The sequence below is a fragment of the Pleurodeles waltl genome, chromosome 4_1, assembly GCF_031143425.1.
Source record: "Pleurodeles waltl isolate 20211129_DDA chromosome 4_1, aPleWal1.hap1.20221129, whole genome shotgun sequence".
Classification (NCBI taxonomy): domain Eukaryota; kingdom Metazoa; phylum Chordata; class Amphibia; order Caudata; family Salamandridae; genus Pleurodeles; species Pleurodeles waltl.
This window is the reverse complement of record NC_090442.1, coordinates 271,300,417-271,328,286: the sequence shown is the minus strand read 5'-3', so window position 1 is coordinate 271,328,286 and position 27,870 is coordinate 271,300,417. Positions and strand designations below refer to the sequence as shown.

Below are 27,870 nucleotides of genomic sequence, written 5' to 3'. Positions count from 1 at the left end.
ACTTTATCCAACTTTTTGGGGCATCCCCTGCTTTGGTAGATTACTCTTTCAGCCCCCCAACACCAGTCCACGTCTGACTTCCATTCCTGTATACTGGCTGGTGTCCCTACTCCCCAAGCACACACTATGTTGCGTTTGGCTACCATTGCCACCATCACTAGCCGTAGTCTCTGATACTTTGGGCATGTTTCCTCCCCTGCTATATTCAAGAAGAGCAGTTTGGGGCTCAAAGGCACCTCATGCCCAAGCACCCAGGTCGCAACCTCCGAGACTTTCCACCAAAAACCCTGCACCACAGGGCAGGTCCATAGTATATGATAAAAGGTGCCTACCTGTCCGCACTGCCTCAGACATAGCGAGGTGTCACCCCTGCCCATCTTGCATAGGACCACTCTGAAATAGTAGGCCCTGTGCAAAATCTGCAATTGGACCAGCCTGAACCAAGCCCGTATCGCCACCAACCTAGGGCTCTGCTTCGCCTCCACCCAGTCCTCATCATCCAACGTCCCCACATCTGCCTCCCATGTGGGGCGAAGGGCTGTCAATGGGTCAGGGGAATTATTCATCAGGTTCTCATAGATCACAGAGATGGCCTTCCTCTCCAGTGGGGCGGAGAGGAGGCGGTCTTGTAGAGGGGCTGACTCTGGCAGCTGGTCGTCCTCCTACATATGCCAGTTCAGGGCATGCTTCTATTGCATATATTTGAAGCATTCAGCGTCTGCCATGTCATACTCCTGCCTGAGGACGTCAAATGTCACTGAATGTCACCACCGCCTGTTCCCTCCAAATATCACCCATGTGATCTATACCCAGGAGCTACCACCTCCAATCAGGGCCCAAGCTCCCTCAGTATATCACTACACCATAGTGGGGTCCGGGCAGTCAGGGTAGAACCCCATCCCAAATAGCACATTGCTTCAGTCCATGCACTCACTAACATACCAGTGTGCACCAGCAATGCTCTCATACTCAAACGAGTATATAAGGCAGACTCATTGCCCTTCCTCCCATTGCATCACTGTCTACTCGAAACGCCGGTTCTGCCTAATCCGCGAAGCCCAATCATTAACGGTCAGCAATTGCGCCACCACCAATTGCGCCTCGTAGAACCCCTGCTTCAACTTTTGTAGTGCTATGTGAGAACTGCCTCCTGTCCCACAGCAACAGCCTAACTTCCCAGTCTATTTGTTGAAACACTGCTGGATGTATCCTATAGGGAGTATTTTGAAGACATATACGAACCTTTGTAGCGTCATCATCTTATATAGGGCAGCCCTCCCCATAAGTGAAAGTGGAAGGGCCTGCCAGTGTTCCACATTCAGATGGAATCTATTCAGTTGTAGGTGTAGGTTTCTCTGAAGGAAGTACTCCTGACTCCTGGTGATATACACACCCAGATACATGAAGCCTCCACTACTGATCGGTGCAGTGCAATCACGGGGCAGTGCAGAGGGAGCCCCCGCGAAGAGAAAAACCAGAGACTTACCCAGTTGATTTGATAACCAGAATGCTCCTCAAAGATGTGGAAAATCTGCATGATTCTGTCAATGGACTAGCGTGGGTTGTTGATGTAGAGTAATAAGTCATCCACGTATTAGGAAATACACTCCTCCCACATTCCACCGAATCCTATACCCCTGACTAATGGGTCCTGATGGATCCAAGCCACCAGATACTCAAGTGCCAATGGAAATAGAATAGGGAAGAGTGGGCACATCTACTGAGTGCCCCTGCATAAGATGAAGGGCCTAGAAAGCATGGCATTGACCTGTACCTGGGCCAGTGGTTCCTGATACAGGATTCTAATCCAGTCACAGAACTGTGGCCCGAACCTCCTAAGAGTGGTGAAGATGTAGTGCCATTCCTCACTATCAAAGGCCATCCTGGCATCAAGGGACAGGAGTGCTGCCTGTTCCCCACTTGGATTATCTGTCATTTGAAGAACCCCATATAGGTGCCTCCAATAAAGGTGCATACTCCTATATGGCATGAAGCTGGATTCATCCGTCTGTATCAGTTTAGTGATGACCGCCTGCTGCATTTATGCCAAGATCTTTGCCAGGACTTTGACCTCCGTGTTAGGGAGTGAGATGGGCCTATAAGAGGCACACTCCATTGGGGGTCTGCCTTCTTTCGGAATCACAACTTTAGTTGCGTTCTTCTGATCTGCCGGCAGTATCCTCTATTTGCACGCCTCCTGAAATATGGTCAACATATATTTCGCCACCTTGTCCAACATGCATTTAAGGAACTCTGCTGGGAGTCAATTAGGTCCCACTGCTTTACCGAACTGTAAGCCTCATTACGCCAAGGCAACTTTTCCTTCAGTCAGCTCCCTATAAAAATTACACTGTTCCTCTCTGATAATACTGGCAATTGAATATTCCTCAGGAGGTCTGTGCAATCAGGCTCAATTTCCCAGGGCAGTGAGGTGTACAGTACCTTGTAATATGTGGCGAAAGCCTCCGCAATGGCATTGTTTGACTCACAGAGGATCCCCTCGTTGTTTATTATCTCCCTGGCCCATGACTACTCCCAGTCCAGTTTGTCCAACAATGCAAACAATTTATTGCCCTTGCCCCCCCACATCATACAGACGCTACTGAGATGCTAGTGCATAGGCACAGGCATATTGTTCTACCAATTATCGCAGTTCCTGTCTCTTAAGCTGCACCCGGTGCTGGAGACCAATGTTCTTCCCCCCGGTCACTGATGCTGAGCCTCCAAATCTTCAATGTCACACTCAAGTGCCTGACACTGCAGCTTGCGCTCATTTTTCTTTCCCCCTATCAAGTCCTGTGCATGCCCCTTTTGAAGGCCTCCCACAAGACACAGGCTGAATCATCACAACCTGTGTTCTTCTTAAAATACTGTTCGGCCCTCTCTCTCAGTTTATCTCTAAAAGTCTTGTCCTTGAAGTGCCAGGGGTTCAGCCTGGCAGGCAGCGTATGCGACTGTGTGGGGCCCTGCATTGTAACCCCATGGGAGAGCAGCCCCCTGAACATCCCATCATGTTGAGCAGGTAGTCCAGCCAACAGGAGCTACAATGGGGTAGTGAGTAGTGAGTGTAGGGCCTCGCCCCAGGTTTCTGTTCTCTCTACAGGTCTGCCATGCCAAGTGCATCAAGAAAAGCCCACAACCTCTCTGAGGTACCCTAAGTTTTGGCTCGTGATTCCCTATCTACCTCAGGATCATCTATCAAGTCACCCCTTAGAATGAGGAGCCCCGGTGTCATATCCAACAGCAGAGCACCAATATCTGTGAGTACAGGTTCCTGGAGCCTGGGTGGGGCATAAACTGAGCAAATATTGAGTGTATGACCCTCTCAGATTCCTGATAGCGCCACATATTGTCTCAATGGGCCCCACCATGAGTGGGTTATGATAAAGGGTATTGCTTTTTTTAGAATAGTACCCACTGCCCTGGAGTCTATGGTGTAGCCTACATGTGCTATCAACAGATACCTAGACCTGACCAGAACTTTTTAGTGATTCCCCTTCAAGTGTGTCTCCTGTAAAAGGAATAGTCTGGGGTGTGTCTGCGCAGATATTGGAGGACTATGGTGTGCTTGATTCTGCTACCCTACCCATATTCACCATCTAGGAATGTCACTGCACATGGAGGGCCCTCTACCTCCCTTCTCTTCCAGTGTACCTTCTCCCATCTGGGCAGTGAAGCTAGCTGTTGCGTACCCAAGCAATAGCAAAAGAACAAAGTAGAACAAAAAAACTACAAGTCAGCGTCCCCATGCAATTAACTCCCCCCCAACCTGCTACACCACCAAGCAGGCTTTGAACTGCCCACCCCACTAACTTGTAAAGTGCTTGTTGCCCTTAGAAATAGATATATATTTGTGGGTGGGCTTGCGCCACCACCTTCGGCCTGCAACATCAATTAGTAAGAACAATTGCTTCAAATCTCCTAGAATATCTATTATGTGCATCTCCTGCCTGGACCAAGTTGTTCATCACTCATCGACCCAGTCCCTCTTTTTAAGGTTTGAGGACCCATCACCCACTCTTCACAGGCAGAGCCAACATAAGGTTCATCCCGTCTATCAGGCCAGGGGCTCGAAGACAGACTTCACCCCCTAATGAGGCAATGAGTACATCTGCAGTCCAGTCCTGGTGGTCACAAGGGTAGCCAAATAGTGGAGTGGTGAGTGCTCTTCCATTTGCCTAAGGTCCTGTTTGTTTGAGAGTTGGTCTGCCCTTACTTATCCGCTAGGTCCACCTCTGCCCCTTCACTGGATCCTGCGGGCCGGGGTGTGTGAACCCTCAAGCCATTCCCATTCCTCCTCCGGTGTGGCAAATTGCCAAGTCTTGCCATCTGCGATGACTCGTAAGCGCGCCAGAAAGAGCATCATGTATTTAAGCTTATGCAGCGCTTTTTTTTTACTTCTTGGAGACTTTGGCCCTCATTCTGACCCTGGCGGTCGGCAGAGAGACGGCGGTCGGACCGCAAACAGACCGGCGGTATTAAAAATGGCATTCTGACCGCGGCGGTCCCCGCCGCGACCGACCGCTACTTCTCCACTCCGACCGCCACGGCGGTCATGACCACGGGGCTGGAGTTTGCGCACTCCGGCCCGGCGGTCGTCCCAAGACCGCCAAGGGTATTATGACCCTGCCTACCGCCGCGGTTTCTTGCGAGCGGGAACCGCCGTGCGAACCATGGCGGTAAGCACTATCGGGGCCAGGGAATTCCTTCCCTGGCACTGATAGGGGTCTCCCCCACCCCCCACTACCCACCCGAGTCCTCCCCCCACACCCCCCACCCCCCTGCCACCCCCCAGAGGTGGTACGAACCCCCTCCCCACCCCCACCCCGACATGCACATACATGTACCCCGACATGCACACACCCCCAACATGCACATATACACCCCCCCTACACACACATACACAACGGGGACACATACCCGCACACATACATGCCGACATGCGCACCTGCCGAACAGCACACATTACCCATAGACACAGCAGCACCCCCCGCCCGCATACACGCACTCACACACCCCCTCTACACACTCACACGCACACCCCCATGCACGCCCACATCACACAACACCCCCCCACCCCCTCCCCTCACGGACGATCAACTTACCTTGTGCGTTGGTCCTCCGGGAGGCGACGGGAGCCATAGGGACGTGACCGCCAACAGAAGACCGCCAACAGAAGACCGCCACACAGAAATGTGGGTCGTAATTCTGTGGGCGGTGTTCTGCTGGCGTGGCGGTGGAGGTTGACCAGTCTCCACTTTCCCGCCGACCGCCAGTGTGGCTGCTGGCGGTTTTCCGGCGGAACGCTCCCAGCGGTCAGAATGCGCATAGCGGCACACCGCCGCGGTCGGCGGTCTTCACCGCGGCGGTAACTCAGCGGTCTTGCGAAAAGACCACCAAGGTCAGAATGAGGGCCTTTGTCTTTCTCGCTGTACTTAAAGCATGAAGTCTGGGAAGAACTGGCTTGTGGTGTTTTCGAATTGGAGGTCACCCTGGGATCTGGCTGCCCTTAGGATCGCGTCTCTATCCTCGAAAGTGAAGATCCTTGCTCCGGAGGAGCCCCCAGTTGTGGCAGAGAATGACCAGCGCCTTTCTATGGATAAAAACGTGGAAGTCTTTTTGGGCAAAGGGAATTGGTGATAAGGTCCTCCAAAAAGAGTTCAACACTTGGCCCCTCGGCCCCCTCTGGCACAACCACCACCCTGATGTTGTTCCTTCTCGCCCTCCCCTCTTGGTCCTCCAGCGAAGCTATAACCCTTTTGTGCTCTTTGGTGAGAAATTGCACTTGACTCTCAAATCTCTTTGAAGTGGACTGCAGACAAGCAATGTCCGTTTCAACAGTTGTGACCTTTTCAGTAACTTTCTTAAGGTCTGCATGGAGAAGTGTGACATCCACTGTCACTGCGTCCAATTTGAGTTCCAGCAAACCTTTGAGGTCATGAATGGCAGTCATTAATGCACCCAATGAGGGCTCTGCCTGTGTGCTGCAGTATGGGCATGGTCTCCCCACTGCATCCTCCCCGGCCATAGTCTCCTCAGCCTGCCTTGGGACAGTGTATTTATCCATTGTATTTATCTGTGGAGGGAGTTGCCCCTTGTTCCTGACCATGCTGAAGGAATGCCACCCTTACCGCCCCAAGGGGCCCGACCAAGGATCTCCTCACTGTGTTCCTCACGGTTCCTGGGGAATGCTTCTGTTCACTGCTTGGCCCGTGGAACTCGACTCGAGCTCAGCATTCGAATCACATATGATCCCTCAACCCCATGCCCCTGCGGGCAAGGAAGGGGGAAGCAGCCAAGGCAAGCCCACTCCCCCAGAGGGATGGGAGGGCAGGGTGCTGGGAGCTGGTAGCACACACACCCTGTTATCTGCTTCTAGGCCCCAACTGTTTCCCAATTCATTCGCCGAAGGGTCTCCGTGCAGATGCCCCCAGGGTGTTGCTGCTGCCCCGTGGGCCCGTCACAGTTGGGTCCACAAAAGTCACTCACTTGAATACTACATCAGCCCAGGAGGGTCCCACATGCCTAGTGTTCCACTCAGCAAATGTGCTCTGGTCAATGGCTTACCAATGCCTCTGATACCAGAGGCATGGACCCCACTCCTGTCTCTGACTGCTGGGTGCACCCTGCACTCCGCTCGAGTCAGTCGTGCCTCCAGGGCCGTCCTTTTTACTTTTACACAGTGGTAAGGTGGTTCCAGCCACCCATCTCCGTCTGGTCCCCGGGCGGGACCAGCCTTATACCTGAAGTTGAAGGCACCCTATCTACGCATGCTGTGTCTCCAGCAACCACTTTGTTCACTGGAGGGTCTCTCTTCGGGTGCTCCCAGGGCCTTGCCACCACCCTGTCGGCCCGTTACAGGTGGATCCACCACAGTCACTCACTTAATTGCTGCTCCACCCATGTAGGGCTTCACTGGCCTAGTTTCCCAGGCTCCCGCCTCACCGGACCCGCCCGATGGCAGTTCTGCAGTTTATGGGGTCCTCACAAGCATCTCCAATACCATATTTCACAGTCTCAGCTCCACCGCCTGAGCGCAGCCACGGGCTGTGGCCACCTCGCTTCTCGTCTGTTCCTTGCCTTTGGCAGCTCCCTACTGGGTCCCCCGCAATCTCAGGATAGTCCTTATTATTTTCCACACGGTGGGCGGTTGGATGGTTTCCTGATGCTGGTCCCCACCAGGATCCTTTGTAGGACTGGCGGTGCTAAAAAAGGTCCTTCTGCACTCTTTCTACGCGCACTGTGTCTCAAGCAGCTGTGTCGGTTGCTCTAATTTAGGCCGCCCCCGGTGAACTCTGACTACCGGGAGGACTCAGCATTCGGGAGTCTGCCGCTCAAGCCCTAGCTGCATTGGCAGCTCTTACATCACAAGTCCAGGTGTGGTGAATGTATATTTTGACGGATATTCTGGGGATTTGATTCAACGGCTACCGAGCTCCTATGAGTTGCGGCCATCTTGGAGGGGGCTCGGCCACGCCCCACACATGCCATTTCTTCACTTGACCCCTGTGTGTCTCAATACTGAGAACCTTATTCTTTCAATTGATGAAAAGTGTATCAGAGCAGCACTGCTACTTCTTTAGCACAACAATTGTTTGCATTAGGTGCATACAATATTTTATTTGTTGAGAGCTTTTTGCAACATGCACATACATGATTCACTGCTATTAAGAAAAATGGCCTCCTATTGCTTTGGGAAGATTGACTGGTCACCTTTTTATTGTTTATTATTATAGTTGGGAGTTAAACTGGTACTAGTAAGGTGCAACCAAAACTTTGCAGTTTTCTTGCCGCATAATTTACTCAATCCTACCACATAATTTGGGCCTGTTCTGCTGCATAATTCCAGGGGCCCTGGATATAATGCACTTTACTACACCAGACGGGATGTCCATCACATTTGTGAGAGAGTAACCCATCTGACAAACTGTAAATCTGGCCCTTAATAGTGGCATAACAAAACTAGAGGGTCACCCCCTGCAAAGAACATGGAGGCTTCCTCCACTCCCTCCCCCCCCCGCACTCACTCATGAGCTCTGGGGCCAGGGAGCTGTGCTGAGGGGGCCCCTGGAGCTCAGTTCCCCCCTCCCCAACTCCCCAGGGGCCGCGGGGGCCTTTGTTACGCCACTGGCCCTTAATGTGTTTAGCATCCTACTCGCTGTCACAAACTGTTTAAAATCTAACTGCGCCATGTCCCCATTGTTCAATAAATCCCAAAATGAGTATGTCACGGACACATACCGGCTTACAGAAAGCATTATCATTAAATATTAATCTACTTCTCAAAAAAGAAGTCCCTTGTGAAAGCCGGAAATTACTACATTAAATAAAAAGGCTTCAGGAAAACCATTACGTTCACTCGGAGAGGTCACGTGGTTCTCCCGCATTTCAATTACAAAGAACAAATCCAGAAACATAGTGGATGGAACCTGCCTTTATTAAATACGCAAGCAAGCACAGAAGTATAATGTGTACTGCTTGAAATGCAACCATTGGAGATGTATAAAATATGAACACAATTTAGCTTGAAGCAGTTCCACCCAGACGTACACTAGGACAATGCTGACAAGACACACCGTGCTAAATAACCCATCGCTTTTTGTCTCCAAAATGATACCTTTCAGCAGAAGTAAAAAAGAGACAAGTCCATCAAATACATCTGATGCGCTAAAAAGGAGAGCTGTCAGTATGTGCGTCTTTGCAACCACGGAACAAATGCACAGAAATAATCTTTATTTACCGATTAATACAGAGATTTTACCCAGTGCATTGAGAAAATTAACAAAATACTTCTTCGATGGCCAGTGCTCATGCTTTAAGCATGTTCTATTGAGTCACACATTTGAACGCAGGCTTACATTATATAAAAATAAATAAGTATACACACACAATGCAACTTGAAGTTTGAAAGCAATTTTTTTCTAAAGCAGGTCATTGTTTACGGAAGTGGGGTACTGCGTTCTGCGTTCTTGAACATTCCCATCGTAGTGGTCTTTGGTGTTCCTGTTTTTGAGCATTTTTCAACATCAGTTGTTGATGAGTGAAAGATGACTGCCCATGGGAAGTGTTTTCATTGTTTCCTCCAATTTGCTCAATAGCCTATGTGGATCAATGCCACTTTGCCCTCTATGTCTTAGGAGAAAACGGAGCAAGGGTCGCATTTGATTGTGCAAAATGTTGTTTTATTCCGTGGAAAAGTGACTATCCTGCAGTCGCATGCATTAAAACCCACTGAAAGCCATTGAGCGCCTTTAGCCAGTAACGGCCTGCTCCCAAAGGACGTTTCTTGCTTCTTTATGTCTTTGTCACAGACGGTAGCTAGTTCTTCCAATTGACGAGCCCTCAGACCCACTCCAATCACTAGCTTAAGGAAACCTGAGCCCCCCTGCTTCCCCCCCTGCAAAGTACATGGAAGGCCGCCCTCCTGGACTCACTGGAGCTTGGGCTCCCCTCCCCGCACCGCGGGGACTGCGGGGTCCTTTGTTTCGCCACTGACTTCAGTAACACTGATTGGTTTAAAAGTCATGCTTGTCTAAAACCCACGATTGCCTGCAGTCAAATCCTCTCTTAATGGAACGCAGATGTTTTTCTCTCATGGACGTCAATTACAGGTTTCAAATGTATGCCTGGCTTAGCTGCTGGGACCCGCGGCACCGCCCTTGCTACCCCTGGTTTAACTGGCCATGAAGGCAGAACCAGGAAGGGAAGATGAAGAGGGCAGTAAGAGAAGAGGCGTAACACAGGCCCCGGTGGTGCAGGGGAGCCCCCATTCCTCCCAAGGGCCCCCAACCCTTCAGAGGGCCCCCACTCAGCCTAAGCCAAATGATTGTTGGTGATACATGGGAGACTCAGGGTTCCCTCATCACATTCTGCGGGGGCCCCGTCATTTTGCATTACACCCCTAAGTCCTCTTTACGCACTTTTCGCTCACTGCCCACCACCTAAGCCCTCGGCAACAGAAGGCTGATGAGTGGTTAAACGTGAGCTCTTGAGTCCAACCTGTGATGTCATCAGGGGTAAAAACATAGGGCCAGATGTAGCAAGCATTTTGCATGGTGCAAACTGCGAAAATCGTAGTTTGCGCCATGCAAAATGCCGTTTGCGATGCCCATTCACAATTTGCTAGTCGGTACCCGGCTCGCAAATTGTGAATGCGACTCGCAAATAGGAAGGGGTGTCCCCTTCCTATCTGCGACTCGCATCGCTAGGCTAAATTGCTTTGTGACCGCGAACGCGGTCGCAAAGCAATTTGCAGTTACCACCAGTGTCACACTGGTGGTAACCCATTCGCAAAAGGGAAGGGGTCCCCAGGGGACCCCTTCCCCTTTGTGAATGTTGCCAAAAAGGGTTTTTCAGAGCAGGCAGTGGTCCAATGGACCACTGCCTACTCTGAAAAACCAAAACCAAATGGTTTTGTTATTTTTTTTATCTTGCAACTCGTTTTCCTTTAAGGAAAATGGGCTGCAAAATTTAAAAAAAAAACTGCTTTATTTAAAAAGCATTCACAGACATGGAGGTCTGCTGTCTTCAGCAGGCCTCCATCCCTGTGAGTGCAGGGACTCGCTATGGGGTCGAACAGAAGGCCATGTTTTCTCGCTGGTCATATAGAAATTGGGGACAAACTACCATGATCCTGGGGATGTAAAGTGGCGTCTATGGTTAGAATTACATCCATGAATTGAATCAACTCAAAAAGCATGACAATAAAGCTGGAGTTTACACAATAATAAAAGGACGTCCCATTGCTCTTTGTAACCACTTTCAATGGGGGTTGTAGTTCCAGTCGCAAAAGTTTAAAAACCACTTCAGCAGCTTAGCCCTGAGATGCCTTTAATATACAGTTTTGGCCTTTTAAGGAATTTTCTTAAATTAGCTTTTTGGCTTTAGTTTAATAATATCTTTAGTTACAATCACTAAAAAATTCAAAAACGTATTTTTGGAGAAATCATACATTCTACTTGCATATAGATACGAAGCATACAGTATACGTTTATTGTACATTCATAAACAGCTGCAGATATTCTTATAGCAATATTTTTTGAAGGCAAGTAAATAACTGGAATAATAAAGGTGGAGCAGCTGTTTATGACAGTGAACATCAATATATTCCTATTGTTTGTTTTGTTTTTTTCATTACAGTGTTACACCGAAAAGCTATTGTACTTTAGTGAGCAGGTAATAAACAGATGCGTAAGGCATTTTTAGCTTATGAGTGGGAACTGAATGCGTGCAGTTTTTTTTACAAACTGAAGTCGAATGTCAGGTCAGACTTCCCCATCTTCTGCTTATAAACAAAATCAAACTTCTCATTCATGGATACAGTGAAGATGTCCTTCCATAGGCCAACTCGTCCTGAAATTCGTAAAAAAGAAAAAGAAAATACATAGTCACTCTCAAATATTCTGTTGCCACCTTCATTTTGTACACCTCAAGAATTCTGCCTTTATCTAGCTAGAGTCTTTCCAGCAGGAGAAATACATTGAAAAAAACAAAGAGAAAATAGAGGTGTGTTAGGCGAAGCTGACGTGACTCAATAAGTGCTAAATGGCAAGCCAAATATTGTATTGGAAAACAAATATTGTTTAGGCATCATTACGATAAAAATGTTATATGTAAATAAAGAATTCAGATTTTCCATACATGGTCTGTAAAGGCTTCAGAACATGCTTTTCAAGTGTGTGCTAAGTTCATAATAGACCACACACTTAGATTCTATCTTTGAATGAATCTGGGTTAAGTTCATATCTTGCCACTTAATGGTCAACTGAGTGACTCAAAGGTTGATTTGATGTATGATGTGCAACACATCATTACATTCAGGTTCTGGTTTGCTTAGTGCTTTTTTGAGATGGGAACACGTACAAGGTGGCACAATGGCCGCAATTCACAAAACAAGCTGTACTATGAAATGGGGAAAAGTACTGCCAACAGGCTGGCGGTACTTTTCCCCATATTAAGACATTGGCGGTTTGGCTTACCACACCGTCTGCCACAGCGGTAACGACCGCCGGGCTGGAGACTTCAGTCTCCAGCCCGGCGGCCGTCACTAGGCTGCCTGCGGTATTATGACCCCGCCTACCACCATGGTTTTCGTGGGTTCCTTACGGCCACAAAAACCATGGCGGTAGGCACTATCAGTGACAGGGAATTCCTTCCCTGTCACTGATAGGGGTCTTCCCCGCCCCCCTCCCCTGATTCCCCCACACCCCCTCCCTCGCCAGACCCCCCTTCACTCATGCACATTCTTTCACACACGCACACACGCATACACACACTCATTCCCACATTCAACCACGCAGGCAGACATCCATTCACACACACATCCACACACACACTTACATACATACAAACACACACACATTCAATCAACACAACATACACGCACTCACACATCCATACATGCACACACATACAACACGCAGCACACACCCGCATTCACACATGCACAGACATGCACACACCCCCACACACACACACACACAACACCCCCACCCCACTCCCCTGTCGGAGCATCCGACTTACCTGTTGTGAGGGGGTCCTTCGACAGGAGATGGGATGGGGCGCAGCTGGCAGCAGCAGCGTCCGCCAGCAGAACACCGACAGACAGTATCATGGGTCATGATACAGGCAGCAGCGGTCTACTGGCGTGGCAGCAGCGCCACCTTACCTCTATCCGCCGCCATGGCCACAGCCGGATTTCTGCCATCCTTTTGGCAGAAATCCGGCTGTGGTCATAATACGGCTGACGGCTGGTAGCCGCGGCAACGGTCTTTTGGCGGCCGTCGCCGCGGCGGTAGGCGGTATATACTGCCAATGTTATAATGAGGCCCTAAATCTCATAGAATTTCTGGTGTGGGAAAGGGTTGGAGAGGAATATGATGTGTTCTCAAACTGGCCAAATAACCTCTACTCTAAAATTGTACTGTTAATGACGAGTAAATCCCAGTTCAGGGATAGGATGTGTATTCATATTAAGGATGAGTAAATCCCAGTCCAGGGGTAGGAAGTGCGTCCATATGAGGGACAAGTAAATCCCAGTCCAGGTGTAGGAAGTGAGCTCATATTATGGATGAGTAAATTCCAATCCAGGGGTAGGAAGTGAGTCTGGGATTTACTTATCCATAATATTACAAAATTGGACTCCGGCATTACGGGTGAGTAAAGGACTTTGCAAGCCTCAGACTATCTTTGCAATCCTTAGACCATCTTTTGTGTATATCTTGCACTCATAAAGCCAGAAATTTGCATACGTAAGACAAACTTACATGCACAAATGCCTTTGAGGAAGAACCTCATTGTGGATTTGTAAACAGGCAAAAGACCTAAAATATTTGTCCAAGTTGGGATTTTTGCTATCAAATGGAGTTTGTTAAATAGTTTGTCACAAAATCTCATTATGACACACCACACACAGCAAGTATTGTAACTTAATAACAGCAGTCAGCAAGAATGCAAAAGGTCAATTTAACAATAAAAAGATTCTTTATTCATCATTTTGCATTTAAAACATTTCATTTTTCTTCTCTGATTCTGCTGTTGCGTTGCATCCAAAACGACTTCTTCAGGGCTTATTTAGTATATATTTGCAAATCAGATCTTGTTCATGTAAAGTGTCATAAAAAATGCACTGACGATTCCTTCCCCTTCCAAGTACCAAGATAACATATTCTATGTTTTACAACTTTGCAAAAGTCACCCACCTTATTTGAGGTTTGAATCATGCAACACTTTTGTTTTGTAGAAAACAGAAAAGCAAAAGGAATCCCCAGCTTTCACATCACCCCAGTGAAATCTTCGAGGCAAAAGAATCAATGGGCTAAAAGGAAAAAAAATTAAGAACTAAAACCAAATAAAGGCTTCCTTGTAAATAATAATAATAACAACAATAACAATATTAATAATGATGATGGTGATGATGATGAAAATAATAATAATAATAAGTATTATTATTAGTATAATGTAAAAACTGAAAAGATTATGAATAAATAGCATACATAACAATAGTAATGAGAAAGAGCTACCAGTAATTTCCATCAGGTAGAAAGCAAAAACAGTAGCTTTATCATTACATATTTGTACTGTATATAATAATAATACATCATACCGAAAATAAATGTTTACCCTACAAAAATAAAAAGTATATACATACAAAAAAACTTTACTTGTTTTCTAATTGGGATGAGTGTGTAATTTAACTTAAAATGCAAAAACCATATGCTGAGATGCAAGATGTACTGTTTACAACTCAATGGGCTTGAAACATGCCTCTCAACTCCACTCTATTCCACACTACGTTACTCTTCTTTATGATACTCCACTCTACTCTATGCTACTCCACACATTTGCACTATGTGCCATCCCACTCCACACAATGGCACGCTATGCCACTCCACTTTATGCCACTCTACTCTTTGCCACTCTACTTTATGCCACTCTACTCTATAGTCATCTACTCTTCTCCACTCCACTCTGTGCTGCTACACTATACTCTACATCAGTCTATGCCACTCTATGCCACTTTACTCAACGCCACTCTACTCCATGCCACTCTACTGTACGATACTCTACAGTGTGCCACTCCACTCCACTCTTTGCCACTCCACTCTACTCTATGCCAATCTGCCATACACTCCTCTATTCTGCGCCACCCTACTGTATGCCACACCACTGTATGCTAGTCTACGCCACACTACCCGAATCCGAGCCACAGCACTATAAACAACTCCACTCTATGCTACTCTTCTCTACTCTCCTCTATGCCACTATACTCTACATCAAGTCACTAATGTTTAGCCATGCTGAACAACAGCCAAGCTGCTGTACAACGGAGCTAAAAGACATTGGTAAAGCCAGTAGCTCTCACATGTTTTCTGTTGCAATTTGGTTTTATTGGTATAATATATGCATGGACTCTAGTCTTCTATTGGGTCTTTGTGATTAAATTGGTCTTTGTTTTGATGAACAGACTACATGTAACCTGCTACTGTGGTTCAGTTGCACTTGAAAGATGAAAAGTGCAATCTCTTGGCAAATGCATGGTGTATTTCAGCCACTGGACTTATTTCTAGTGCATTTGGCTAATGATGCAAACCTTTGTTATGATATAGAGAGCAAGGGGAGGGATGCAGGGACACCAACCCCTGGAAACCATGGTAGCTGATAACAGTATCAATAACCTCAGACAAAGGTATTTACTTGGCAGATTGTAGGCTCCTTTAACTGTTGGAGCTGTCTCCCACTAAATAAACTCCTCACTGGAGTTGTTTATTGTTGCATTCACGTATTCAACATGTTGTACCTATGTTTTGTTTTTCAGATATTTAAGTTACACAAGACTAACTAATGAAACAATTTTTTACTAGGTGTGTCCTTGTGAATTAGACTTACGTTAGCTTTCCTAAATGATATGAACTGACAAACTAAAGTACGTTAACGTCAAAGAAGATAATATGATAAATGTTGGTTTGTGGGTTTAGGTTTTACAAGTCCCAAATTAAAATGGCTTGCTTGTGCACTGAATTCATCAGCTAAACTAATCGCCAACACTTCTTCAAACCACAAGTTGTGGTTTGGAAAGGATGACTTGCGCATACAAACATAATCTAGAAATTAATTAAAAAAAACAAAAGGGTTGCACAGCACCCATTATTTTGTCTTAATTTCATTTTGTTTGTGACCATTCTTAATTTTGTTTGTGACCAGTAAATTTGTTTGTGACCAGTCTTGTGACCAGAAAACTAAAGCAATTTTGCTCCTAATAGGTCTTTGTGAGGTTCTGAAGCTTTTAATCTTTTTGTGCCTCTTTCTGTGTAATTGGGTTTGAGCTGCAAGGTGAGCTGGCATAGATGAAAGAAGGGTGGTACCACTAAGAGTACATATTCTTTGTGTTATAATGTTACAACCGATTGGTTATCAGGCTCGGACATATTCCAGAGGTTCTCAAGGATGGAGAGGGCTAATATTATCTTTTAGCTTTTATTCTCAATGGATAAGTCTCTCCTCGCTGGGGCATCAAACGCATATTGCTGACCTCAACCGCTCTTAAAACATTGTGAGCACCAGATTTCTATGTGCATGTGGCACTTTCCTTCCACTGCTGGTTATTAGTTGGTGCGTTGCCTTGTCACAATTTTCTCAAAGTTTATTTATCGTTTTTATCTTTGCACATTTGTTGCATGACACTTTACAACATTCCGCTGAGATTCACTGGTAGAAGAGATAGAAGTTAAAAGCATCTAACTAAGTCTTTGATTGTCTCCCTCCACCAATCTGCTGAAAATCATGATAAAATGACTTGAAGCTTTAAGTGCTGGAGGTGGCTCACTATAACCTTTCCTTCATATTCAACATTTGCTAGTCCTGTCTTGGTTAAATATAGCAGTTGCCAAAGTTTGTTAAAAGGTTGACCGAACTTTAAGCTAATTTAAATACACTGAAAGGTATTTTTGACTAATCGTCATTCAGTCAATCAAGGCAACTTGGGAAAAACATTTGCTAAGTTTGAGAATTCGCAAAATGTCCATTCCATTTCCCATCCGTATAAATTGTGTCACTGAACCACTCATTAAAAAAATGTTTTGCTCCTCCCATTTTACAGGACTTAAATGTGGACAATTCCATTTGATTGATGGTGCTAGAGTGTAGCAGCGAGGATTGATAATTGCATTGGAATCCACTACTGAAGAATGCTGATGGATTGTACAGGAGGAGCAGAAACGGTGAGGGGAACAGTTAAACATTTCAACTGATGTAAAACAAATATTTAATTGAACAGTGCACAGTACTAAGTATGTTCAGTTTGACTTGAGAAACACCACTTACCCCTGCCAATTGGAAGTGCCTCTGCATTGCAACACTGGTCAATGAGTTGGTGACAGTGCTCTACCGTGGACTCAAGCTGAGCTTTGTCATAAGATACTCCTAGGAATCTTACTAACTGTTCAACCATCGTTGGAAGATCCTGTGGACACAATAAAAGATGCTAATTTTGAAGATCAAAACTCATCAATAGCATAGTGATACCCACAGCCATTCTCTCACACACACACACACACACACACACACACACACACAAACTTCAATAACATTACTCAAAATACTCAAAAAGTAAGCATTTGCTACCAAAGCCAAAAATTTAAACTGTTCCACTTGCCCTTAATGCCAATATTATGAACCAGGCATTGTGCTAGTTAAAAGATAAAAGAATGTTGCCACTAATGATGGAGAATGTTTGAGCTCTGCATCCTATGCTGGCAACAATGGGAAGAGGAAGAGGTGGTCTAGTAAGTTTTGAATTTTTTGAAGTGCATAAAAGGGTGCTAACCGTGGCATTTGACTTATGAGATAGCCAACATCACCTTTAATTAGAACCTGTAATTCTAACCAGGGGTCTAGAAGATGTGTCAGTTTCTCTAAAGAGTCAATAGTGAGTTCACATGTCAGTTTAGTATAAGTTTCTTTATCATGCAGATGCTTACACACTTTTTCCACATCATCCTCTGTATCTACAATTACTCCCTTTCTCTACACTTCTTATGACAACGGATTTATTAGTAGATTGTTCCAAATCTATCATAACACTTTTGCTAAATACTTCAATCAAATTGAAGTCTCCCTTATATGGAATAAGTTTAGATTTCAGTTTCATCTCACTGGAGGAACCCAAGAATGCTCTAATGACTACATCAGTTTTGGTTGTTTCTGACCTATTTGTATAGGATAAGACTATTAAATATACCCACAAAATTAATCTGTGATAATTCACTGGGGGTAGCTTTCATTTGAGCACCAACATTCCTTTTATTGGATTCATTATTTTTTTATATGAAAAGGAACTTTTCAAGCTTTAGTTTTCTAGTGAAACAAAACAAACAAATCCTCAAATCCACCAAATGATCCCTATTTCAAGTACATTCATTTAATCCTCTGATGGGACTTTTTCGACAATATATATACTAAATAGTTCCAGCCAAACCTTTGTTTTGTCTGAACCATACTCTTCCTCTTCTTTGTTGCCACACTAGTTTTTTGCCTCGGTAAAGCCTGACTGGTCTGTACCGCGCTGCCTGGGGGGTTGAGGATGAGTTAATTTGTGGTTTGCATGTGTCTTACCTTGACAAGAATTGTGGTTGCTGCTTGACCAGAGCTCACACCCAGGTCAACCAACACCCCAATTTCTCACAGTATACAGCCAAGATTTTGAAATGCATCAATTAAGATGCTCTTGAATGAAACAATAGTGCTCCACCAAACCTATTACAAATTGTGAATGATCACCATTTCTCCAGAACACAGTATAACTTAATTAATCAGGAAGATGTAAGATACATATAAAAAGCAGTTTCACTGATTCAGTACATTTGAAAGTTTCTCTTCTAGCAAGGGTAGACATATGTTATGTGTTGTAACATTAACTTTTCTTGAAACCTGTTGATAATGTATGTACTAAACAGTGTTTGCTAAGCAGAATTTAAAACTTTGCAGCACTGTTTATCAATCTCAGAAGAATGAAAGGCTGACATGCACCTGTTGGAATTCAAACCCTTGTCCTGCGGATTTTAGATTCCTCTTGAAGGTGTATGTGCCCACTTAAATAAAGATGCACATTTAGCATTTTTTGAAGGTGCATTTATTGCTCTATAGCCCTGACGATGGATTACGGAGAATGATCTATAGCACATGGTTTTTTAACTTGTGAATACAATATGTTTTTGACATTTAAGCAGCTATACTGGATATGACTGGTCACAACATTAAAAAGTAAAACATATTTAGGTTTTAATGTTATATGCAATTCTAATTTCATACATCTTTTCTTTCAAAGGCAACACCATGCAGGTATATCTCTACCTCTGTCTTGTAGCTGATGGGAATTTGTTGGCAGGCTTTTACTTCAGTGGGAGTGTTACATGGTCCCCTTGTTGTATTTCTGTATATTAGGAAAGGTCTGATAGCAGCTTTTTATGCCTGCTGTTGCCTTCACACCTTTTCTGTGGACATATTAAGTACCCATATCACCTCTCATTTTCTTTCTTGAAAGGGGAACGATTTGACAGAACAGGAATGCAAGGAACACCTGAACCTATCAAAAAAGTAAAGGAAGGCTTCTCTAGCTAGGACAGAAGGAATAAGGGCGCCTGTCACAGCAGCTGCTGACACGATGTGAGGGGAGGGTAAAAGGCCAATGGCCATTGCAGAACAGAGGCTTCATATGGCCCCACTCTATACTGAGGACAATCCACAAGGGAAGAATTTTTATATTCACCCAGCCGGAGCTGACTGGGAATTTTAGAAATCCCAAAGACGGGGTCTGTGGATTTTGTATCAGCGCACTAGTTTTTTCTTTCTCTTCGTTTCTCTTTCATTATGAGGATATCTCCCTAAGTGGTGGGTCTATCTGATGTCGATCCTCTTTCTGTGGAAAAAGGTTAAGATAAGGTGCATTTTGCGTTCCAGGCAAGAGACAGTATCTTATCCAGTCAGACGATCTGGAGTTTGGGAGGTCCTGGTCATTCGCCATCCCTCCCCTTATCCCCATTTTGGCTTTTGAATATGTTCTCTAGGCATTCTCTGAGCAATACTAGGTGTTTACTTTTTTATGTATGCTCTGTTGATCAGTACTGTAGACTGTAACTGCTTTATGAGATACTTGTTTGCTATGATAAAAAATATTGTGTAATTGGCCTTTTATTCTCAATTAAAATGGTTTAAAATGAATTATCTTAAAGTTAGCAATAAATCAATATTTTACACATCGACTTGTAGTATAAATATCACATTGCACACAAAATGCACAACATGGAAAGAGATAGTAGGAGATTGGAGATACTTTTTGACTCCACTACCGGTGGAGTCATAGAGTATGTAAAAGCTTACATTTGTCTGCATGTAGAAATGTACATTTTAATGCAAATCTGTCTGAATGAACAACTCCAAGTGCAGGTATATGTAAATATAGTTTTATCTTCAATGGTTGCTTTGCATCACAGAGCATAAGAGAGGCAGCCACTGCCTCTAATACTGCTCTTGTTAGTACTGGAACTGTTTGTAGTATTAATTCATCAATCTCCTGAAATTAAAGGAATTAGCACAAGAAACACATTGGTCTGATTATGCAGAAAATCTTTTAATTGCCAGTGATTCTAAGTCTACTCCCTCCCACTCAACTCTCTCTAGATACTTCACAAAAACAGATCTTGGTTACCCCTCTATACATATCAAGTTGCCAAGACGTTCTATAAGATTTAAGTAGTCAGTGGTACTTCATGGATATAAAATTACTTGTAAAAAAGTTAGGGACAATGAACTATTATCACCAAATTAATCAATCAACTTATATCTTGTCTTAAATAAAACATTACACAACATCCTTCCACAATTATGTAATAAAACATTTAGGGTCTGACTACAACTTTGGCGGAGGGGTTTAATCAGTCCCAAATGTGACGGAAATCCCGCCCGCCGTATTACGAGTCCATTATATCCTATGGAACTCGTAATACAGCAGGCAGGATATCCGTCACATTTGGGACAGATTAAGCCCTCCGCCAAAGTTGTAATCAGGCCCTTAATGTGCATAGAAATAAGCGATGTGACAGTTGATATAAAAATATTTTACATGCCATTAATAGTGACAGAAACATCCTCATTCCTACATATGCTAAACCTCTGGTTCTTACTCTTATGAACTATTAGAACTTTGATTGGGCATTTCTAAATTTTACGGTTAAAACCAAGGACATCCCAACAGCATGACAAACCAGCAGAGACGGTAGTAGTGACAGATGCAGAGAAGTTGATTGGAAGCTTTTAGAATTCAGAACACTAAAAAGAGATACAATATATCTAGGAAGCATCATAGAGAAACACTTATAGAACAATTGGAGTTGCATGTGAGTCAAATGTGGACATTTTATAACAGGGATAGAACTAGGGAATGTCACAAAAGATCCAACCTTTCAAGAATGAACTTATGTAATGCTTTAATTAAACAAAGCCTGAAACTTGTTATAAAGTAAAGGTTCTAAGGATTGTTAACACAATTTAAATATGCATCAATGCCAGCAGATATCTGTTTAGATGCGTACGTTCCATAAAGTACTTTAAATCAATTTCGTATTGATTTTTATTTTTATCTAGAGAGCATTAAATACATGGTGATCCAGTTCAATCTAGTGATAATTTTCAGAAAAGATAGTTGTTCAAGATTTAATGATTTAATGACATCATCAGATGTGCAACAAGAATTAAGCATTTGTGACATATTTTGATTTGGTGTTGAATTAAACAATACATTATTTCTCAAAGAAAGAACACAAAACAACAACGGGGGTTCAAGGAGGTGTCACCAGTGCAGTACCTTGTGCATATCTTCATACTTGAGAAAGAGTACATTGGAGTCCAAGTGGTGGTCCCAGAATTCCTGCACATGTTCAAACCATGAGCCATATCCTACTGCAGAGAGAAAAAAGAAGGCATCAAAAACAGCAACAGTAATGATAGCTTTACATCTGACCTTGGGTGCTACAATGATGCATCTGAAACAACATAACATGCCAATGCTATCACTGTTAGTCCTCATATTAGGCTAGTGATTGTAGTGGGAGATGCCTTACACTCAGAAACAAGCATGAAGGCATTTTCCCTATTGAACAGGCAATGGAAAGATATAACCCTAACCTAGGGAAATTGAAATAATGAATGTTAGTCACAGGGCAGAATGCATTGTAAAATAGCAAGTAATAGTGTCTTTTTATTACACTATAGAAACCGTGCACATGAGCTTAGGCCTATGGTAATTACTGTGGAAATCGTTGTGATTGCTACCAATAGCAATTTATCGGACAGACATTTTAAGTAAAACTGGTCCAAATCCATTTTCCAATATTGTAGCTGCTGGCATAACCGGGGAATGTATGCAGATTTTAGTGATTGCCATATTCATTCATTTCCACCCAGTGTAAAAAACAAAATAATTCTCACTGTGCTTCCTGTTTAAATACTATTTAGGTTATTGATATTATTCCAAACTATAAAGAGTATGATACATTCTCTGCATGACGATAGGCAGTTTGTAAAATACATGTTGCAACTGTCTCAGAGACTATGCAAGAGCCAATACCCCATGGACAATTTTTTAGGCTGAAGCATTCACAAACAACCATGTTGCAAGGGTCACCACATTTTCAGATGCCAGTCCACAGATTCAGGAGGATGGTAAATCAGAGGTCTACTCTTGAAGACCTTCCGTAGCATATGTGTCAGAGCTACCAAAACATCCTTCTACGATGGTCCAGTGCTTGAGATCACAGATCATTTTGTAAATCTCGAACAATTGTTTACCTTCTCCTAGATTGCAATCCTGCACTATAGTGCCTAATGCCAAAGTGGGCACATAAGCAATGACGCTGCAATAGACTACTTCAAAATCTCTGTCATGCCCCTCACCATCTGCACCTGGATTGCTCCAGAACTCTCATGACGTCCCCATAGCCTATTGAAGAAATTGACAGATTAAGTATTATGTATTATGCATGGAGGCATTTTGGCACAAAGGAATGACTCCTTCCTGACATGGAATTCTCATGGATAAAAGTGCTTTCTGAACAGCACACGCATCCCAATGAAACTAGATAGCCAGACTTCTAGATTGTCGAACACCACTTAGGGGCAATCGCTGGCATTTCCTGAAATCAGAATAGTATCTAGGCAAACTTTGCTAAGATGGCAAACTTTTCAACTTAACAAACATGATTAATTTATCACCTTTGTCACCTTTGCAAAGCAAGCAAAATTTCGTGCAAAACAATGTTTAAAGATTTTTTCCTGAAACAATATTTTTTACATGAGATAATTGTTATGCACTTTTTTACCATACCCTAACTTTAATGATATAATTCACCAGTGATTTTTGTTTTACATAGTGGCAAATAACAAACAATCTTTGCAAATGCAAACAACTGTAATAATAATGTAGGCACAGACCGTCACCTTTCATGTAACAAACATGCCAATCAGAATCAAGGGTAATATGGTGGCGAAATCTACATATCTATTCAGTTTCTTAAGGAATCTCTCAACATTACGGATGTAAAATTCGGGGCATGTTAACCCTATTTTATGGTTTCCGACTTGAATTTTATATATCACTCATTCATTTGCATTTGCCATTCAACCTCTCTTGGATGCGTGCATCACACTTTCACTGTTCACTTTTCTTCTTTTTGTATTTCACTAACTCAACAACAAAGAGAGGTTAAAAGATTCAAAGGTGCGTGAGATTAGGAGCAGGAGGCATTGATTACTAAATTAATATTTACGGTGATAAAGGATCATCTATAAAGCTCTTGATCCATACAATACAGAGGAATAAACCACATGAAACAAAAGAATTGACAAGAACAGTATCAAGTGATAAAGACTACCTACATTGAAATGTAACCTCTTCACAATATACCAAAATGAACCTGAAAGAAGCACACTGACTTATAATATGTTTAATATCCCCCTTTGTATAACTGCAGTGCTTTTCCAACTTTGCCCAATGTTGCACTGGCAACATGACAGTTCGAAACCTCTTTATGTTTGTTTTTATATTATTTAAGTAGTTATAGAATTTACTGTTATTGCAAAGACAAATTGAAAAGATTGTGCAGAATCATTTGACTAATGCTGCCAGTACTTAAAATAACTTGTCTGCATTTTTATGCCAAAACCTTAGTATTACAGCAGCATCTTCCGTGTACAACAACACTGATGGTTCGGGAAACCAGAACAGACCTCATAAACATTAAATGTTGCTGTCTTACTGTAACATTAATATGGGAACGATAGCACCCACAAAAGGAAGCTATAACCTTGTGTAGCCCAACATTTTAAGAATGTGATTCTCAAGCAGCCATTCAGAGGCGATAACATTAGTTTTTTAAAGAAGGGATTGTTTACATCTGAAAGACCAGGGGCCGGCAAGCTCCCGGGTCAAAGAATCAAACTTTGCTGTTCTTAGTTTCCAGCATCAAACAATTAGCTTTCTTTTTGTTGCATAGGGAAATCCATTACCCTAGTTGGATTAAGCATGTTCTCTGTAATCATTAATGTGTCTTCAGTGTTGAAGATTACGTTGGATGATATTACTGAACGTTTTCCTATGTGTGTGAAAGAAAAGAAGATAGAATTGGCATTTCCTGAAACTATAAGCAATGGAAAATATTAGTGGCACCAGTGATAAGTGTGGTGAACATCTGTGCATGTATGTGGTGGTCTGAACAGTGCTAAGATCTGCATAGCGGGCATTTGTACAGTTTATTCCGACAAATGTGTATATCATTTTGTAACTGATCGTTTCTATTACAGTTTTAAAGGGAGACATACATAAAGCAAGTATCTCTTGCACCACCCACACATTCAAATTGTACAAACTAGCAAATCAAAGTACACTTTGTCGATTTCATTCTATTCTACGTGCATCAATTGAAGTCTCAGTTGGATAGATACTTTTTAATTACCTGCCCTGACAAGCAACCTGAACAATTCCACGAATTAAATTTGTTTATCACTCAAACACCTTGGGTTGGGAGACTAACTTCAAAATTGCAATAATAGTAAGACTTGCAGCCAAGTGCATCACTGGACACACATCTTCACACAAACACCGAACAAGGACATTTGCTGCATAGCCAATTGTGTGCACAAAAAAAAGTTTGGTAAGACCTTTCTTACACTTATCATTCATGAACCTTCGACAGAACTCTTGAAATGTTCCTCGGTAACTCATGGTCCTTAGGGAACGATGAAACTGGTAATATGACACCACAAGGTCTTTGGGGTTGCGAGCCATATATATTACCTATGAATAAGTGACGTTAAGCTAGTTAGATTTGTTTCTCAAACATTTTTATAAAACTCAAGTAATCTGTGCACTCTCAGTCAAAGTATCACAATTTACCTTGGACTCTCCGCTATGCAAGTCGGAAGGCAAGAAGCTATATGGTAAATGGCTCTTGATGAGGCGGGGGGATGTGAGCTCCTAGATTGAAAGTGAATTGGAAACACATTACTTTCATGCAGTTAAAAGGACTGACAATTTACAGGAAATCTGATTTCAGAGCTAGCGCATTCTACTGCATTCTGTTGTTATTCCATGGTCAACAAAAGTGTCATTTACAAATACGTTTTAATAAACGTATGAATAAAAAAAACAAATCAAGAAACCTTCTCGTCATTGCTAGCTTATACATTTCTTTCATTCGTGTGCACTACTACAGCTTTAATTGGTTTCTTCTATGAATTATTTCAATAAGTGAACAAAGGAGTAGGCACTGCATTCAATTTAGTTCAATTCAGTGGAGAAGTGTGGCACAATGGTTAGAGTGGCAGACCCTAATGCAGATAGCTGGCCCAGGACCAGGGTTCAATTCCCACCTCAGAGGGTCTTGGGCTCCATTCCCTTGGACCAGATAACTCTCGCCTCGGTGCCTAATCTAATTAATGGGTCCCACTCTGGAACTCTGGGCAATAGCTTGCTTAATCTCCACAACGGCCTTCACAGTGCTTGGATGCCTGTCTTCACCCTGGGGCTGTCCAGGAGTGGGTGCTTCACAGGGAAAAGCCAGGAGGGGTTCCACAGTGGTATGCATACAGCACCTTCAGACCCTAATGGGTGAGTAGTGCGCTATACAAGTGCGAAGTTGTTTTTTTAATCTAGACTAACAGCAGAATGATAACGTTTTAGGCATCCTTCTACGCAGTGGATTTAAAGCTGCTTAGTCCTCAAAGTTGTCATTTATCGATCTATGAAAGACTTTAGAAAATACCTGAAATAATTCATAGTTTTTGACCCTCGTGTACTGGCCTTTCCTCTAGCCTGACATCTACTAAACAACACTATTTGTTTAGAGTGACCATTCCTGTGCCCCGCTGGGGCAGCCCAGTTACTGCAGAACTGACCTGGGATGGATCAGGACATTAGACAGACACTAGAATGTGCGCTTTATTAACAGGCTTGGGTGTGAGATACCTTTACCTGTGCAAAAGCCCTTCTGATTACAGTTTTCACAAGTTATGGGACTTTGATGTAAAATGTCTTGAGATATGTCCCTTTTAGTGAAACACAGATGTAGGTTAACATTCATCCCATCCCATAGATTTATTTAAGCATTTAAGCATTAAAATATCAATTTGGTGTCCTGTCATCTTATCAAACCTTTTTCTCAGAATCATTTTACTACTTTCAGACTGTGCCAATATATATATATATATATATATATATATATATATATATATATATATATATATATATATATATATATGAGTGCCATTTTGATTTTACTGAATGAAAAAGTACTCGTCAGTTTCAATTTCTTCATAATCATGTGTGTTCATCAATAAATACAATTAGAAATAAACAATTTCATAAGTAAACCATAACATTTATCTTGCTACTAGATAAATAAATGTCCTTGTTACTTTGGTTATGAACTAGGATAAATTACCCTCAATGTGTCTCAAGTACAATATTGATAGAATCTATTTCAAGAGCTGGGGTCAGATCATGTAAACCTTTATATACAATATTGGTATTTCTCAGCTGCATATTGTTCGGTACTTGATGTTAGCACTTATAACGGTAAGGAATGTCAATGGCAGACTATAGAAGGATCACAATATCATGCCCAGAATATCAAGGGACAAAATATCGAAGAGGTTAGTGCACAGAAGGAGGTATAGATTTACTACTTTTGATTGCACATCTATGAATATTGAAGATTTATATCACCAAGGTATGTATGTGTGAATTTAGGTACATAAAACCTTTACAAACTTACCACTCGATATACTGTCCCTCGATAACCTGATCACAATATTGTAAATCTCTGATATTCTGTGTTCTGTATTCCCAACCCACACCGTTATGACAAATGTGCAACATATCATGTATTATTTCATGTCATTGGAGGTATTTGTTTAAATAAAATTGTGTGCAACTTTAATCTGCAAACTTCTAAATAATACATTTTGTTAGTTTCTAACAATAAATAGGATAATAGCAAAGGACAGAAATATGCATAAATCATAAATTTACATATTAATGTTTCAGAAATCACCAAAGGTAAAATGAATTCAGTTTTAAAACAAACACACACCAGAACGACACCAAGGGCAAAGACAAGGTTAAAACAAACATAAAATCTATGAAGATCCAAAGAAACCTTTGTTTACAAACAATTCCCTGAATTAAATGTACAAAGCAATTCTAAGTTCAAAAATATTGGATTTGACGGCGGATGTAGGAGGAAAACAAAAAATCTTACATATGAAATATTATGAAGGAGTAAACCAAATTCATATAGAGCACCACAGCAAGTAAACTGCATGTTAACTTTTTAAAAAACAAACTTGGCAAAATGCATGGAATCCTTTGAATCCCATTTAGGTTGTTATGAGTAAGTGAAAATCAAGTTACCAATGGTAAAAAAGAAGATATAGGAGCACAGGAATTATTTTGCTACACATTTTTGTTGAATATAAAACAACAATCATTACTTGAATTATTATAGTGAGGAGCTTTGTTGATTATAATTATAATCCCTAGGTTCTATGTAGACATCAATGAATGTTTTCTACAGTTAATACTTGATTCAATGGAGTGAGAAATGTCTGCACTACTGTCCTATTAAATAAAGATTATGTTGTTAAGCATGGCTGTAGGTGTCACTTACAGAGTTATAAGGTTCATGCACGTGGAGGCCCTGTGTGAAGTCCACTTTAGCTCAAGGGTGTCTACTAGCCAAAGGAAAGTCATCGGTCATCACAGAACTCTGGTGTTGTGTAGACCGAAGTGAGTGCACTAGATGTGAACTACGATTCCCATCA

The 27,870-nt window shown here is 42.8% G+C and overlaps 1 protein-coding gene across 2 annotated transcripts in view; it reads right to left on the bottom strand.

The window, feature by feature from the left end:
* Nucleotides 1-8,416: 8,416 nt before the first annotated feature.
* Nucleotides 8,417-27,870, bottom strand: part of SULT4A1 (sulfotransferase family 4A member 1) — a 62,678-nt gene continuing 43,224 nt past the window's right edge. Inside the window, exons 3-8 of one of the 2 annotated variants that reach the window (XR_011202264.1) lie at nt 24,944-25,024; nt 24,718-24,844; nt 21,359-21,453; nt 16,822-16,960; nt 13,701-13,816; nt 11,264-11,352 (exon numbers count right to left, since the gene is read on the bottom strand). Coding sequence is in view for 1 of the 2 variants with exons in the window: in XM_069228292.1 (XP_069084393.1) it covers nt 11,240-11,352; nt 16,822-16,960; nt 21,359-21,453; nt 24,718-24,844; nt 24,944-25,024 (555 nt within the window). In the remaining variant the exon portion in view is untranslated. Of the gene's footprint in view, nt 11,353-13,700; nt 13,817-16,821; nt 16,961-21,358; nt 21,454-24,717; nt 24,845-24,943; nt 25,025-27,870 lie in introns of both variants that reach the window. The other variant, XM_069228292.1, reaches the window with a different exon arrangement.